At 38.5% G+C, this 16,758-nt stretch overlaps 1 protein-coding gene across 4 annotated transcripts in view; it reads right to left on the bottom strand.

The window, feature by feature from the left end:
- Positions 1 to 15,869, bottom strand: part of LOC106875447 (SCO-spondin) — a 56,219-nt gene extending 40,350 nt beyond the window's left edge. For all 4 annotated transcript variants that reach the window (XM_052976047.1, XM_052976046.1, XM_014923599.1 and 1 more), the window contains exons 1-7: positions 15,796 to 15,869; positions 11,841 to 13,502; positions 8,947 to 9,120; positions 7,800 to 7,973; positions 4,202 to 4,438; positions 2,669 to 3,010; positions 1,697 to 1,846 (exon numbers count right to left, since the gene is read on the bottom strand). In XM_052976047.1, coding sequence (XP_052832007.1) covers positions 1,697 to 1,846; positions 2,669 to 3,010; positions 4,202 to 4,438; positions 7,800 to 7,973; positions 8,947 to 9,120; positions 11,841 to 13,502; positions 15,796 to 15,844 — 2,788 coding nt within the window. In that variant the 5' untranslated portion in view covers positions 15,845 to 15,869. The remainder of the gene's footprint in view (positions 1 to 1,696; positions 1,847 to 2,668; positions 3,011 to 4,201; positions 4,439 to 7,799; positions 7,974 to 8,946; positions 9,121 to 11,840; positions 13,503 to 15,795) is intronic.
- Positions 15,870 to 16,758: the final 889 nt, after the last annotated feature.

Consider the following 16,758-nt stretch of genomic DNA (forward strand, 5'->3'; position numbering starts at 1 on the left):
AGCTATGAGATAATGCATGATTAATTCAAAACAATGTGAATAAACAAACTTCACATTTGACAGAGCAACACGAATGCTACATGGTTAAACCAGACATATCTGACCTCTCAAACCTACCCTACAATGTTACTCTAAAAACGAACAATCCCATCATTGAAATGTCGAAGCTATGAGATAATGCATGATTAATTCAAAACAATGTGAATAAACAAGCATCACATTTGACAAAATAACCTGAATTCTAAAGAGTTAAGCCCTTAATGTCACAATTGCCAAGATAATATCACCTCCTTTCAACTTGATGGTACAGCCTGATACTTCATCATCATCATCATCATCTTCTCTCTTTTCTAACTGGAGTGGCCATGTTTCTTTCCTTACAGTCCAACCCATGCCAGGATGTCCAACCCACAGTCAATGGACATTAAATAATGATGAGGATGATGAGGATTTATATTGATGTCTTGTGAGTAAATTTGGCAGATGGAAACTGTGCGGAAGCCTGTTGATTATATATGTATGCTTATATGTATGTATATGTGTATGCATTTATGCGTGTGTGTTTCTCCATTATGTGGCAACAGACATTGGTTTGTTTACATCCCTGTAACCTAGCAGTTCGACAAAAATGATTGATAAAAGAAGTCAATTTGTTTGATTAAAACCTTCTTAAGCAGTGCCCCAGCATGGCTGCAGTCCAATGATTGAAACAAGTAAAAGACAAAAGATACATATATACACACACATACAAACATATATGTGTATATAAATGACGAAAGAACAGAAAATTATGCAATGAGCTTCATTAGCTTACAGCTGTCTCTGCTATAAGATGCAATGCACCCAGAGCTGAGTGCTTGTGCATCACCTTATAGCTTCCTTAGAGCTTTTAAAATGAAGTAGTGCACTTAATTTTTAGAAACTCTGGCTGAACGACATCTTATAGCAAAAACAGGTGTGAACTAATGAAGTTCATTGTATAATTTCCTGTTCTTTTCTGATTTATTTAATTTCATAATTGTGCTCTGTACTCAACTAATGCTTCATTCTGAGCATATGTATACTGGGTTTTAAGACTGTGATATTAGTATCACTATGCCTAAGCGAAACATTAATACACACACACACACACACACACACACAGAGACACAGATAGGCAGACAAATAGATAGATAGATAGATAGATAGATAGATAGATAGATAGATAGATAGATAGATAGATAGATAGATACACAGCCAGAGAGAGAGAGAGTGAGACAGAGAGAGACACACACACACACACATATGCAGATACATGCATGCACACACACACACACACACATACACACACACACACACACATACACACACACACACAGATAGGTTGATAGACAGATAAACAAATAGTTTGACATAGAAAAATATTCCAGCAACTTAGCAGTTTGGCAAAAGAGAAGTAGTGGCTCGACCTGGAGAGACTCCCTGATCTCCGAACCATGAACCCTATTAGGTAATATTAATACTGAGACTCTTGGGCAGAATCTCATTTCGGTGCCTTGTATTCATGATTGTATACTTTCGGTCCTTAATTTCAATTCTGAATTTCTAACCTTGTTTTGTATTATGTGGAAACAAAACAGCTGTAACCATTAGAGGGAACAGGTGTTTTTCAAAATAAAAACCTTTTTCAAGAAAATCATTTCAAATACATGCTTACCATGGACACAGAGAGACAGGACACAGGGTCCGACCTCTTTGACAACACCAATACACGAAGAGCTATTCAGCAAACAGACGCGATTTCTGCTGCGATGACCATTACCACATGTCACTGAGCAAACTGACCATTCATTCCACGGAGTCCACTCTAAAAGAAGAAAATTGTGAACAGATGACCATTATTAAATTGTATTAATTCGATGTTGGTTTACAGCAACATAAAATCATAGATATGCATAAATTTATGTATGCAATTGTCTACAAATGTGTATGTAGACACACCCTCTCATTTTCCTTATTTGTGTATGCATATATATATATATATATACCAACATCTGCCACGACTACGATTTCACTTGGCTCGATGGGTCCTCTTCTGAAGCACATCATATTGCCAAAGGCTTCAGTCATTTGTCATTGCCTCTGTGAGGCCCAATGCTTGAAAGGTGCTTTTTATGTGCCACAAGCACAGGAGCTAGTTACAGGACATCAGTATCGGTCACATTGCCTCCGTGAGGATCAATATACATACATATATACATATATATATATGTATATATATATGTATGTATATATATATATATATATATATATATATATATATATATATATATATATATATACATACATGACAAGTTTCTATCAGTTTCCACCTACCAAATCCATTCACAAGGCTTTGGTTGGCCCAGTGCTATAGTAGAAGACACTTGCCCTAGGTGCCACAAAGGAGGATTGAACCAAAGACCATGTGGCTGGGAAACAAACTTCTCTCCACCACACAGCACAGCCATGTCTTCCCCCCTTAGCAGCAGTATATATCTGATGTATGATAGTAGTATTAATGCTGCATAACTGTACAGAACTATACAGAATCTTCCTCGGTAGCCCCACATCCACCGGCCATCCATACCTGACTTCGTTATTACTTCCCCACTCTTTAATTATTTGTATTATCCAAGTGTGACCTTACCTGAATCACAGTGTCGTTCCATGCATTGCACAGTTTCTGTAGAAAAACCAATGCAGTGTGAATTTAAACAAACACGCTCCCTTCGCTGGATACCATAACCGCATGAGACTGAACATGCTGACCAGTCATGCCATGCCTTCCATTTTCCAAATGAAAACACTGTTGTTGCTTTTGTAGTTGTTTTTGGTGGTGGTCTTGTGGGTAAACTTTTTATTTTTATTTTTATTGTTGGGTTTGCTGTTGTTGTTGTTGTGGTCGGTTTTGCTGCTGTTGTTGTTATCGGATTTGTTGCTTTTGTTTGTTTTGTTGTTATCGTGATCACTTTTGCTGTTATTCTTTTCACTAAGAAAAAAAAGAAAATCAAATAAAAGAAAATGTGGAGTTAAGTCACTGAAACAGTAATACTTGCAAAATTTCAACTACAAATAGACACAAACACACAAACACACAAACACCATAGCACATGACATTGGATCTTCCGTGCTTGACAACAAGAATTCAGTTGTTTGACCAAGTGAATTAATTGTTCCTGAATTAATGAATAAACAACTGTTTATTTGTTAATTCAAAGTATCGTGAAGTACTTGCTCAAAGTACCGTGAAGTGGGGCTGAACCTGGAACCATGTGGTCAGGAAGCAAGATTCTTACCACGCATGATATGTACATATGTATGTATGTATATATCATCATAATCATCATCATCAAACGTCTGTTGTCCATGCTGGCATGGGTTGGACGGTTTGACTGGGCTGTCATGCTGGAAGGCTGCACTAGACTCCAGTCTGATTTGGCTTGGTTTTCTACAACTGGATGCCCTTCCAGATGCCAACCACTCTGAGAGTGTAATGGATGTTTTTATGTGCCACTGGCACAGATACCATTTGCATGACATCAGGGTGCTTTTATGTGCCACCTGTATGGGTGCAAATTTGCTTGACACCAGTATTTTTCCCAATCGTGATTTTGCTCAGCTTGATGGGTCTTCTTCTCAAGCATAACATAATGCCAAAGGTCTTGGTCATTGCCTCCGTGAGGCCCAACACTCAAAAGGAATTCAGCCACTTTGCTTCTGTGAGGTGCAACACTCAAAAGGAACTCAGACACTTTGCTTCCACTTTCTTCGTCCATACACATCACATGACCATACCAGCGCAGTCGTCTCCCTTGCATAGCCCATCTGAGGCCTCTTATGCCTAACTTTTCTCTCAAGATGCTTACACTCTGTTGAACATGCACTCTGACATTGCACCTCCAGCAAAGCATACGGGCTTCATTTCTTCCAAGCCTATGCATGTTCTCGGCTGTCACAGCCCATGTTTCACAGCCATGCACTTAGTTGCTTTCAACTAAGTAGGGGGAGTATTTGACGGGGTGGTGAGGTGATTTTTATGCCAGAGTCAAGCAGAGGCAGAGGTGTCTTGCTATAGAGAAGATACACGGCTACCCTGCGTTTATATAAGGGCTGTAAAAAAAAAAGAATTTAAGGGGGGTAACAATTAACTGCCAGAGCAGTATAAGCATTTTTCCTTTACCTGAATCACATGTCAGTAACATGCATGAAGCCATTTCAAGCAGGTCCCCCTCGCAGTGAAAACCATAAGGCAAACATACACGCGTGCGCTTTCTGATCCCGAGCCCGCAGGAGCTGGAACACTGTGACCATCCTTGCCATATGGTCCAGTGTCCTGTTGGAACAATTATTTTGACAGAAGCCACATTCTTCGTTGTTCTCGCTGCCGTAGTTGTTGTTGGTAATTCGGTTGTAGTTACTATAAAAAGAAAAAAACATTGAACAGACAATTGGAATTATGTAAGATGAATAAAATGGCAATTATTTAACTCAGTGTTTCTTTCTCAACCATTTTTTAGCTATGGGTCCTCTTAGTTCCTATTTTACTTGGATTGACCCCCACCACCACCATATATAGCCATTCGATGTTTTAAAAAAAATCCTGTTATATTTTCATAATTAAATATCACTGTGAAGGCATGTGGCTCAGTGGTTACAGTACTCAGCTCATGATTGCAAGGTTGTGAGTTCGATTCCCAGTGATGCATTGTGTCCTTGAGCAAGACACTTTATTTCATGATGCTTCAGCCCACTCAGCTGGCAAAAATGAATAGTACCTGTATTTCAAAGGGACTGGCCTCATCATACTGAAACTCCCAGAGAACTAACTATGTTAAGGGTGCATGTGTCTGTGGAGAGCTCAGCCACATGCATATTAATTTCATGAGGGGGCTGTTCCGTTGATTGGACCAACTGAAGCCCTCATCATCGTAACCAGTGGAGTGCCAAGTATCACTAGGAATTGTATTAAAAAATTGAAATATCTTGTGTAATGTAGAAGTACAACCAAAATATTGCACAAAATCTTTGGTTTCAAATTTTGGCACAGGGCCAGCAACTTCAGGGGAAGGAGTAAGTCAATTACATCAACCTCAGTGTTCAACTGACACTTATTTTATTGACCCCAGAAAGATGAAAGGCAAAGTTGACCTTGGTGGAATTTGAACTCAGAACTTAGAGGCAGACGAAATGCTGCTAAACGTTTTGCTTGGTGTGCTGACAGTACTGCCCTCTGTCTGCCTTCTATTGCACCAAAATTTTAACAACAAATTATTATATGGATCTCTAAGGGTCTTGTGGACCTCAGCTGAGAACCACTGAGTTAACCCTTGTTATTTTTTATCATTTACTTGGTTCAGTCACTGGGCCCTATCTTGAGAGTTTTACTTGAACAAATTGGGCCCCAGTACAATTCTTACAGAATGCCTGCGTATGTCAATTTAAATAACACTGCACTTCATATTCAAAGCACTGATGAAGCTATAAAATGTTATTCAGGCACTCAACTATGAGTCCACTGTGTCTTATAGCAGAAACAGCTGTAAGTCAATAAAGTTCATAAGATATTTGTTTATTCTCCTGTCATCTCATTTTCTTATTTTGATATCAAAAAATTAAATAATCTCAAAACCTAATAAAAATTAATGAGGAAAATTTCTGCAGCTTAATACTTTGTATTATATACACAGCCAATTTAACTTTTGATTTTAGTGAAAAAAAAAAGATGTATTTACATACAACAGAAATCTATGTGTACATACACACATACATACATATATATACATATATGTATATGTATATATATATATATATATATATTTATATATATATAGACAGTACTACTTTCATTTGAAATATGTGTGTGTGTATATATATATATGTATATTATGTAAATATGCATGTGTGTGTGCATATATATACATATATGTATATGTATATATATATATGTGTATATATAAATACATACATATATATGTATGTATATATATAAATGTGTATATAATGTATGTGTGTATATGTGTGTATGTGTGTGTGTGCTGCACAAATGTATGTCAGTGTGATTTGTCAATGATGTTAGAATATTAAGTTTCACATCAGCTTTAGTTGAGTGTCACGCAAGCCCAGGGCAATTATCTGGCCATTAACCTTTATTGATATGAAACCTGGAAATAACGTACCTGCAAAAGATGAAATTACAGCACAATGTCTATAATGTCTGCATACACACACACACACGTACAAACACTACTCATACATTTGTGAACACACATACGCCCACGTATTAATCAATCTAGTTGATTGTGTAAAATTATATTGTGGTATATTTTCTTGTTTATATACAATGTAGTTTTGCTGAAACATTGTGTGGTATGACTTTAAAGAATGTAGTTGTGTAAGGCGGGAACAATGCGAGAAGGTCAAAAATAAACTACAAAAGGAAAAGGAAACATAACAAAGTGGCAGTTTTACTTTGTATTTCTATATTTCGGGGTGAAAACCCCTTCTTCAGGACATTTGGGAAAAAATTCATTGCTCAGAAAAAGTCGTTGTTCAGATGTGAGACAATGACTTTCTCCAACTACCACTTTAATCAAATGTCCTGAAGAAGGGGTTTTCACCCCGAAATATAGAAATACAAGGTAAAACTGTTGTTTTGTTTTGTTTTCCTTTTGTAATTTACTTTGTACCTTCTTGCATTGTTCCAGCTTACACAACAAGCTTCTTTAAAGTTATTTAAATATGTAACAGCAAAAATAATATGTTGCAGTACTTGACTGTTAAAAAAAAAAAAAAAAATAATAATACCATGTGGCCTTTGTTATTTAATGACTTGGCCACTCCTGATCCATAAGGTCCCAATATCCACACAGTCGAAGAATGGATTGGAAGTGGTTGAGACTACCTTGAAGTCTGATCTTCATCGCCCTTTATGGGCAGAATAACAAGTTCAAGCCCCTGCTTCAGCAGTTTGAGGGAAGGATTTATGGTGACTCATAAAGGAGGTTCTGCAATTTTCAGTAAAACTTTTGTCATCATTCTCAACATCATCATTATTATTTAATATCTGGAAAATGGTGAACTGGACAAAATACTCAGTAGCATTTCATCCATCTCTATGGTCTGAGTTCAAACTCCACTGAGCTTGACTTTGCTTTTCATCCTTTCGGTGGGGTTGAGGAAATAAGTACCAGTTGAGCACTGGGGTTGATGTAATTGACTTTACTCCTCCCACAAAATTTCAGGCCCCAAAATTTGCCTGAAACTACCAAATGTTGAACAATAATAATAATAATCCTTTCTACTGGAAGCACAATGCCTCAAATTTTGAGGGCAAGGGATTAATTCAATTACATCAACCCCAGTGTGTGACTGGTACCTATTTAATCAACCGTGAAAGGATGAAAGGCAAAGTTGACCCTGGTGGCATTTGAACTCAGAATGTGTAGACAGACGAAATACCCCTAAGCATTTTGCGTGGTATGCTAATGATTCTGCCAGCTCACCACCTTGCATAATAATAATAATAATAATAATGATGATGATGATGATGATGATGAGATTGTTAAGTTCCAGCTATCCCTCAAAATACAATAGAATGGTTAATGCTTTCGACCATTGTTTCCGTTGGATCAGAATCAACTTAGGGGTCAACAACAATGGCAGCAATCAGGGAAAGTTTGGCTTTAGATGTCGAGGTGAAGTTCCCTAGACACTGACCTCGCATATATTGAACACTTGTGGATAAAGATAAAATGGCTTAATGACCCTTCAAAACTTACCAACACTACAGCTCATTGCTCTGCAGACGATCTGTTGTGTCATGCTGCCTTCACAACGAGAACCTATCGGTAAACACAGCCGTTGTCTGTGCCTCTGGCCCATGCCACATGTGACGGAACATGTGGACCATGTGTTCCATGCTGTCAAATGCCCTGAAGGCAGAGCTGCTGTTCCTGAAAATAAATAAATAAGTAAGTAGTCACAGGAATGGTTGTGTAGTAAGAAGTCCACTTCCAGACCATATGTTTTGGGGTTCAGTCCCACTGTATCTTTCATGGGTTCTTTTATATTTGATTTGTTTCAGTCTTGGAGAACTTTTGTCGAATGAAATGATCCCAGGACTTTGTTTTTCAATAGCCTGGTAGTTAGTCTATCAGTCTCTTATGACATACTAGTAAGTTATGGGGACGTAAACATACCAACACCAGTTGTCAAGTGGTGGGGGGTGACAAACACAGACACAAAGATTCACACACACACATACACACATGCACACAAGCACACACACATGCACACACACATACACACACACATGCACACAAGTACACACACAAGTATCTAGTTTATGTTTTCTGAATCAACTCACAAAACATTGGTAGAGAATGTAACATACAGTTCTATATATTTAAGAGATGAGGAATTATGTACATTATTTACATTAGACAGATATTTGTCCTCATCTTGTTTGTTGTTAACACAATGTTTTGGCTGATATACCCTCCAGCATTCAACAGGTGTCTTGAGGGAATTTTGAACCTGGGTTCTCATTCCTTAACCACTACGCCATATGCCCATGGGCATATGGCGTAGTGGTTAAGAGCGCTGGCTACTAGCCCCAAGATTCCGAGTTCGATTCCAGGCAATGACCTGAATAATAATAATAATAATGATAATAAAAATAACAATAATAATAATAATAATAACAACAATAATGAAAAATACCTTAGAAATGAGAACCCAGGTTCCAAATTTCCCCCAAGACACCTGATGAAGGCTGGAGGGTATATCAGCCGAAACGTGTTAACAACAAACAAGATGAGGACAAATATCTGTCAATTGTAAATAATGTAAATAAAGAATGTAACATATATTGACAATTCTAGTACTGCAAATCTTGAAATGACCATCCACAGAGAATTACTTTACCTAAGTTACAGTGTCTCTTCAAGCAGGATGCCTTCTCTGAATGGTTGCCGGGGCAATAGAAGCCTGGTGGTAGACACATACGATGCCTCTTCCTGTGACCAATTCCACAGGATGTTGAACATGGAGACCACTTGTACCAGACAGTCCATTCACCGACGTGGGTCACTGATGGTGCTGAAAGAAGAAATTGAAATGAAGAGAGGAAGGAAAAAGCACATCTGGTTGGCTGAACAGGTATGAAGTTAATGTAGGGGACAACTGAAAAGAAGAGGATTGATTGGAACAGGGGATAGTGAAGAGGACTGCATATTATGAGTAATGGTTAGGGTGATGGTGGTGGTAGTTGTAGTTATAATGGAAGTAGTAGTAGTAGTAGTAGTAGTAGCAGCAGCAGTGGTTGTAATGGTGGCAGTGGTGGTTGTGATGGAAGCAGTAGTAACAGTAGTAATGGTGGTGATAGTTGTGGTAGTAGTAGTAGTAGTGGTGATGGTAGTGATGATGATGATAGTTGTGGTGGTGGTGGTGGTAGGGGTGGTAGTAGTAGTGATTGTAATGGTGGTGATAGTTGTGGTAGTAGTAGTAGTGGTGATGGTAGTGATGATGATGATAGTTGTGGTGGTGGTGGTGGTGGTGGTAGGGGTGGTAGTAGTAGTGATTGTAATGGTGGTGGTAGTTGTGGTAGTAGTAGTAGTGGTGATGGTAGTGATGATAATGGTAGTTGTGGTGGTGGAGGTTGAGGTGGTGGTGGTGGTGGTGGTGGTAGTAGTAGTAGTAGTAGTAGTAGTTGTAGTAGTAGTAGTAGTAAACAAAACAAAACAGTGAGGGGAGAGGAATAACAGAGTACCACAGTACATATTATCATAAGCCTTCTGCTAGTAGTAGTAGTAGTAGTAGTAGTAGTAGTAGTAGTAGCTGCAGCAGCAGCAACAGCAATAAACAAAACAAAACAGTGAGGGGAGGGAAATAATAGAATACCCAAGTTCAGATCATCATAAGCCTTCTGATGCCAGTCTGCCTTTGACCACACCCTCTGCCCAGTTCTACGATGCAAATAATTCCCTTTAATGTGAGCTAAACACTGCATATTCAGGTACCTACATAATCAACTCTTGCCTTTTTGGGGGATAGTTGTGGCCCCTGCCAACAGTAGAAGGCACAGTTATCGCTGAGTGTGACGAGACATTGCAGGAAAGGCAAGGAGTAGCAAACTTCCTTGCAGACCCTGAATGTATCCATTTATAACTAACAAACTGGCACTCAGTCAGTTCCGAGAACCAGGGTTCCAGTTGACCAGGTTAATGGAACAACCTGCTTGTGAAATTAACATGCAAGTAACCAAGCACTCCACAGACACATGTAACCTTAACCCTTTCGTTACCTTATTTCTGTTGAGATGCTCTGTGTTTCTTTCAATTACTTTAAATATAACAAAGGATTTAGTAAAATAACTTAGTTATCATTAAGCTGGTGTTAGGGACATTAATTGTGACTAAGGTCTGGTGGAAGATTTTAATTCAAAACTTATGAAAAAAAGACATTTGTAATACAGAGCCAGAGCTGGTTTCAGGTAGGTTGGTAACAAAAGGGTTAATATAGTTCTCGGAGAGATTCAGCATGACAAAGGATGTGACAAGGATGTGGCCCTTTGAAATTACAGGTACCACTCATTTTTGCCAGTTGAGTGGACTGGAGCAATGTAAAATAAAGTGGCTTGCTCCAGGATATGACACGCCACCAGGAATTGAACTCCTGACCTTATGGTTCTTAGTAGAATATCTCTAGCCATTAGAGATTAAATCCTTTTGAGGTTGACTTTTGCTTTTCAGCTTCTGAAGTATGTGTGACGGTATGCCAGTATGTGAAACTGCGTGCTAAAGCAGTTGTACATGCATACATCTGTGGCAAAGCTGGCAGAGTTGTGAACACGCTGGGTAAAATGCTTAGCGGTATTTTGTCTGTCTTTACGTTCTGAGTTCAAATTCAGCTGAGGTCAAACTTTGCCTTTCATCTTTTTGGGGGTCAATGAAATAAGTACCAGGTAAGTGGTGGGGTTGACATAATCAACAAGCCTCCACTCCTTCAAATTTCAAGCCTTGTGCCTAATGTAGAAAGGATTATTAAGAAAACTTTCGGCTGAAGGGAGATTGATAAAAATCAAACATCCAGTCAACATCATGGTGTCTGGAGTGATCACTAGTGATGGCAACGTTATGCCTCTGTTCATCTTCCCACACGGCCTCAGACTCAACACAAAGGCCTACATCAAGTGCCTGGGAGAGGTAGTACTGCCCTGGGCCAACAGGCTGGCTGGTGGAAGACCCTATGTCTGGTAAGAGGCCTCTGCACGATGCCACACAAACAGGAGAACACAGTCATGGCTATCAGATATGGTTTGGTATGGTTGCTACAGCTGGCTGCCCTTCCTAGGACCATTCACCTTACATAATGGACAGTGCTTTTTATGTGGCACCAGGACAGGTGAGGTCTGTTTTGGCAGGATTTTTGTACAGCTGGATGCCCTTCCAAATGCCAAACACTTTACAGTGTGAACAGGATGCTTTTTACATGACACCAGCAATGGTGGGTCACCAGGTAACTCACATGACAAAGAACAACAATACTAATGTTATTGCTATGGTGATGGTTCAGAAAAATCATTAAAGCGCCAGGAAAATGGTTTGCAATTTTTCTTGGAAATCTTCCGAATCCTGCCAAGGTTAATTTTGCTTTGAATCCCCCCCCCCCCCAGGGTCAATGAGATAAAGTACCAGCCAAGTACTGGAGGACAATCTGACGAACACCTTCCCATAATCCCACAGGCTTTGTTTCAGGCCTTGTGTCTATGTTAGAAATGACTGTTAGTAGTAGTAATACTAAGAAGATATCATACTTACCTGTGGGACGTTTAGCTCCATATGCATTGTTTGGATGTGTGTGTGTATGAGTTATGTTGATCTCTTTCTTTCTGCCTGCTGTTAGTGAATTGTTTATATATTTGTCGTTTACATTGATATTAATGTTCACGTCCATTGGTGAATGGTTTGTTGTTGTTGGTGGTGGTAGTGGTGGTGATGATGGGGGTGGTTGTGCTGTTGTTGGTGGTGGCGGTGGTGGTTGTGTAATTGGTGGTGTTGGTGACGGTGGTGGGGGTGGTTGTGTTGTTGTTGTAGTTGTCATCGTATTGGGCTGTGGAGTAAACGAAGTTTCGCTTTGATCATTAACTGCTGTTGGTTTAGCAGTGACATTCTTCACAGGCTGAAGAAATTCAATTTTTATTTCAGAACTATCGCTGTCATTTTTGGTATTTTTACTCGTCTTTAAAATTATTCGTGAGTTGTTGGCGGTGTTCTTATGGAAATCAATTTGAACTTTAAACGGTTTTCTTTTTTGCCAACCTACATTCTTAATATTCAAAAATTTCCTCTGCATTTCGGCTGCAAGTAAGCTTTGAGGATTTACAAATATAGCTTTTTTTTCAGGAGAATATGTAAAATTGATTTTGAGATCGTTCAGTATACCAATGAGTTTGTAGAAATATTCAAGGCCCAAATATGTATTTTTACTCATATTTAGTTCATTCCCATTGAATGAAATTTTAATCTCAGGACGTTTCCATTCAGAACGTGAACCAGGTTTAACCTTTTTCCATTTGCTCTGCATTGATTTGTGAGTTTCACTTTGAGGTTCTTTCATTGAAGCTTCAGAAGAGGATGCGACAAGTGATTGCATAGCCTCTCCAGTTGTCTTTTTGTCCCCTGTTTGCTTATTATGGTCATCAGCATTCAGATTGGTCGAGAGGTTTTTAGAGGTGTCCGTGTTATTTTCATCGATTAGAGAAATAAGCTTCAGCAAGAGTTTATTTCTGTCTTCTTCAGAAGAGTTTTGATTTTGAGCTCCTGACGAATGTTCACTCGTTGAATGGGGAAGAAAACCGTATTTCTTTAAAAAAATATCTTCTAGAAGTTGGTGCAAAGATTTTGAAGGGGAGGGATTTTGATGCATAAACACATTCTGTTCCTTACTTTTCAACATAGCATTTTCCTTATTCTTCTTGTGCTTCATGAGGTTTTTGAAAACATGGTAAAACACAGTCGAAAGACACCTAGTATTCAATGGCAATGAACATTTGTGAGCTAGTTTATCAATGTCTTTATAGATCTTTTCACGCAGAAGATAATAGCTTTGTACATCATCACCATTATAATGGTTGTTAACGTCATACATCGACTCTTCTTCTTCCTCCTCCTCTTCCCCTGACACATCATCTTCATCAGTGTCACTTGAACCACCTAGCATATAATTATCATCATCGTCATCACCATTGTGTCTAATCATGTCACTTTTTAACAATACCCAAGGCGTATGTTTTCTGTTGGGCATGTTTCTCCATGCAGTCTGATCTCTTTTAATAACAATGCCTGAGGTCCTTTTCAGAATTGGCTTTGGAACTTTCTTATGCCATCGACTATAAAGATAGTCCTCCAATTCATCAGAATCGATGCTTTCAGCATTCCTGTTGTAGGCCACTGAGTAAAGATTTCTATCCACCCAATTATCTGAAAATACAAATAAGAAAGCCAGAAAGGTTATATTTTACTAATTCTCTCCCCTGATCCCCAAGAACATATGTACGTATGTATGTGTGTGTGTGTATATACATACATATATATAAGTATATATGTGTGTGTGTGTGTGTGTATACATATATATATATATATATATATATATATATATATATGTACTAGGGTACTGCATAAGCATCTGCTTTGCTAAAAATAGAAGTCAAAATACTTCTAAGTTGAAGAAGAATTTAAAAAGAAGAACCAAAGATGTAGAAAAGAAAAGTAATATCTTCCCTTAATTTGATAAGTTTCTCGCAGAAAACTGGAAACAGACAAGCTTGCTTATATAAGGATGGTGCTTATTTACACCCATCACTTGATGTCAAGACAAGGCTACACACCTTAAGAATGTAAAAATATAAAACAAAGCTATGTAGGCCTATAGGCCATCGACTTACAACCAGTCAGTCGGAACCAATTGTATACACACACACACACACACACACACACACACACACACATATATATATGTAGCTTAGAAGTATTTTGACTTCTATTTTTAGCAAAGCAGATGCTTATGCAGTACCCTAGTACATATGAATATACTTATCGTTTAACGTCCGCTTTCTATGCTAGCATGGGTTGGATATTTTGTATAATTATTAATTTTGCTTATATGGCTTTTACACGTGGGGCCACTAACGTTATTATTTTAGGAATAATATTATTCTTTTATATCTATAAATAATTTCACATGGTTCGTCTTGTTTCAATGGTGTTTGGCCACTCAAACGAATTTACAGGAATGGTAATAGTGAATTTCAGTAGCTGTCCCTTGCAGATCTGACTGAAAAGAATCAGGTACCTCTGGCGCTAAATTTGAAATCATGATATCAAATTAACTGACATTCCTCCTGCATCCTTTGAAGAGATAAGACACTAATCTTATTCACTAAATTTTTCTTTTCTTATCAGGCCTGTATTAATTTAGTAATTTTGGTAATTCTTCTGTTGCTTAGAAGTATTTTGACTGCTATTTTTAGCAAAGCAGGTGCTTATAAAATACCCTAATATATATAAATATATTGTTGATTGCTTAACAGAATGCACATGTATTGGACTTGTTAAGAAGCTCAATATTTGGGTTCCACATAAATTGAAAGAGGTTCACTTAACACAATGAATCAATATTTACAATATGCTTCTCAAACACAAAGAAATTGGCCCTTTTTTTAAACGAATCATCACCAGTGATGAAAAATGGATTGTCTACAATAACACCAGTCAAAAACAATCATGGTCCAAGTGTTATGTGGTGACAGGAAGTGCATCAGGCTGTGGAAAATCTGCCTCAACAAAAACTCTGTCCTAACCATGCAAGAATAGAAAAGTGGAAGTTAAAAAATTATGATGCATGTTTGTATATGTGTTTGTGTGAATTTGAGGCATCAGATGTTGTGTGCAAGAGAGAAGACTGTGCTGGTTTGGCCATGTGATGCATATAGATGAGGACAGCTGCATAAACAAGTGCCAAGCTCTAATTGTGGAGTGGGGTACCTGTGGAAGGAATAAACCTAAGATGTTGGTTGAAGTGGCGAGAAAGGATCTTTGGATGCTGGGCCACACTGAGGAAATGACAAGGGCCCAGGAGATGTGGAAATTTGTTGTACTTGATAAGACACGTCAAGCTAAGTAAAATCGCTCTTTTCCACACATACACACTTGTCCTTTCAGGTGCCGGTGCAGCTTAGAAAGTACCTGTGCCAGTGCTGCATTAATGCACCAGTGACGGTGCTGTACAGATGCTCCCATGCTGGTGGCACATAAAAAACACTCAGCACACTTGTTAAATGACTTGTGGTAAGCTGCATGTCCAAATTACGATAGCTTTGTGGACTTGATTCTCTACAATAAGTGTCTTTGAACTTTCAGCTTTTCTAGAACAGCAATGTTTGCTACCCTGTCTTTCCAGCTTAGCCCCCTCAACCTGCAAAAGATCCCCATCTGAAAGGTTTTTATCTTCTTCATTGCTCTGTACATTATCCAAGTTTTTGCCTCGTAGAAGACAATTGGCAACAACATAACAGTCTACCAACCTCAATTTTAGGTGTAATCTTATGTCTTTTGAGGTAAAGATCTCTTTCATTCTTATAAATGTAGTTTTAGCCATCCATTATTTATTCCTTGAGTATAGACACATTTGGGAGTAAAAACACAGAAGTTATGTAACATAACAGTATGGAACAGATAGATAATGCATAGAGCAAAATACAGAATTATTACTTACATGACAGCATGGTCCAGATAAATAGGTATAATTTGAAAAGAGCTGCCATTCAAGCACCATTCAGAATATAACCTGCAATAGTAACAACATCATATTCACTGTTAACTCTACTAATCATCAATATTGAACTTAAAAGGTTTATTTTCCTATGCTGTCTCAGTGTAACTGTTTCGGTTTTTTTACTCATTTATGGGCCCCCACTCAACTTTTCTTTTCCCCCTGTTAATAGTATTTGCTTAGTGGAGGCGCAATGGCCTAGTGGTTAGGGCAGTGGACTCGCGGTTTCGATTCCCAGACCGGGTGTTTTGAGTGTTTATTGAGCGAAAACACCTAAAGCTCCACAAGGCTCCAGCAGGGGTTAGTGGCGAACCCTGCTGTACTCTTTCACCAAAACTTTCTCTCACTATTTCTTCCTGTTTCTATTGTGCCTGTAATTCAATGGGCCAGCCTTGTCACACTGTGTCATGCTGAATATCCCCAAGAACTACGTTAAGGGTACACGTGTCTGTGGAGTGCTCAGCCACTTGCACGTTAATTTCATGAGCAGGCTGTTCCGTTGATTGGATCAACTGGAACTTTTGACATCGTAAGCGACGGAATGCCAACAAGTATTTGCTTAAACAATCAATGTCTCTATGGATAGACAGTATCACTTACATACTGGGATTAAAGACATATACTATATTCCATACTTCAGCCCCACTGCATGGTACCTTTGCCAATTGTCTTCTACTTATTTGTGTCTCATGTAACCAACATTGGTTCCTCCTCATGCTTTTCTTCAGAGGTATTGACTTACAAAGTTTCAAGAACATGAATGGCATCACTTTCAGTGGTCAGTGAGGACTTATGAGGGTCTTAGTCTACTGCATCTTCTCCAGACCCAACGAGCAAAAGAAAACCCCAAAGAATAAAAAGTAAAAAAAACCATGGCCACTTATTTCAGCAATTCCTGAGCAAGAC

The sequence above is a fragment of the Octopus bimaculoides genome, chromosome 23 (assembly GCF_001194135.2).
Source record: "Octopus bimaculoides isolate UCB-OBI-ISO-001 chromosome 23, ASM119413v2, whole genome shotgun sequence".
NCBI classification, from domain to species: domain Eukaryota; kingdom Metazoa; phylum Mollusca; class Cephalopoda; order Octopoda; family Octopodidae; genus Octopus; species Octopus bimaculoides.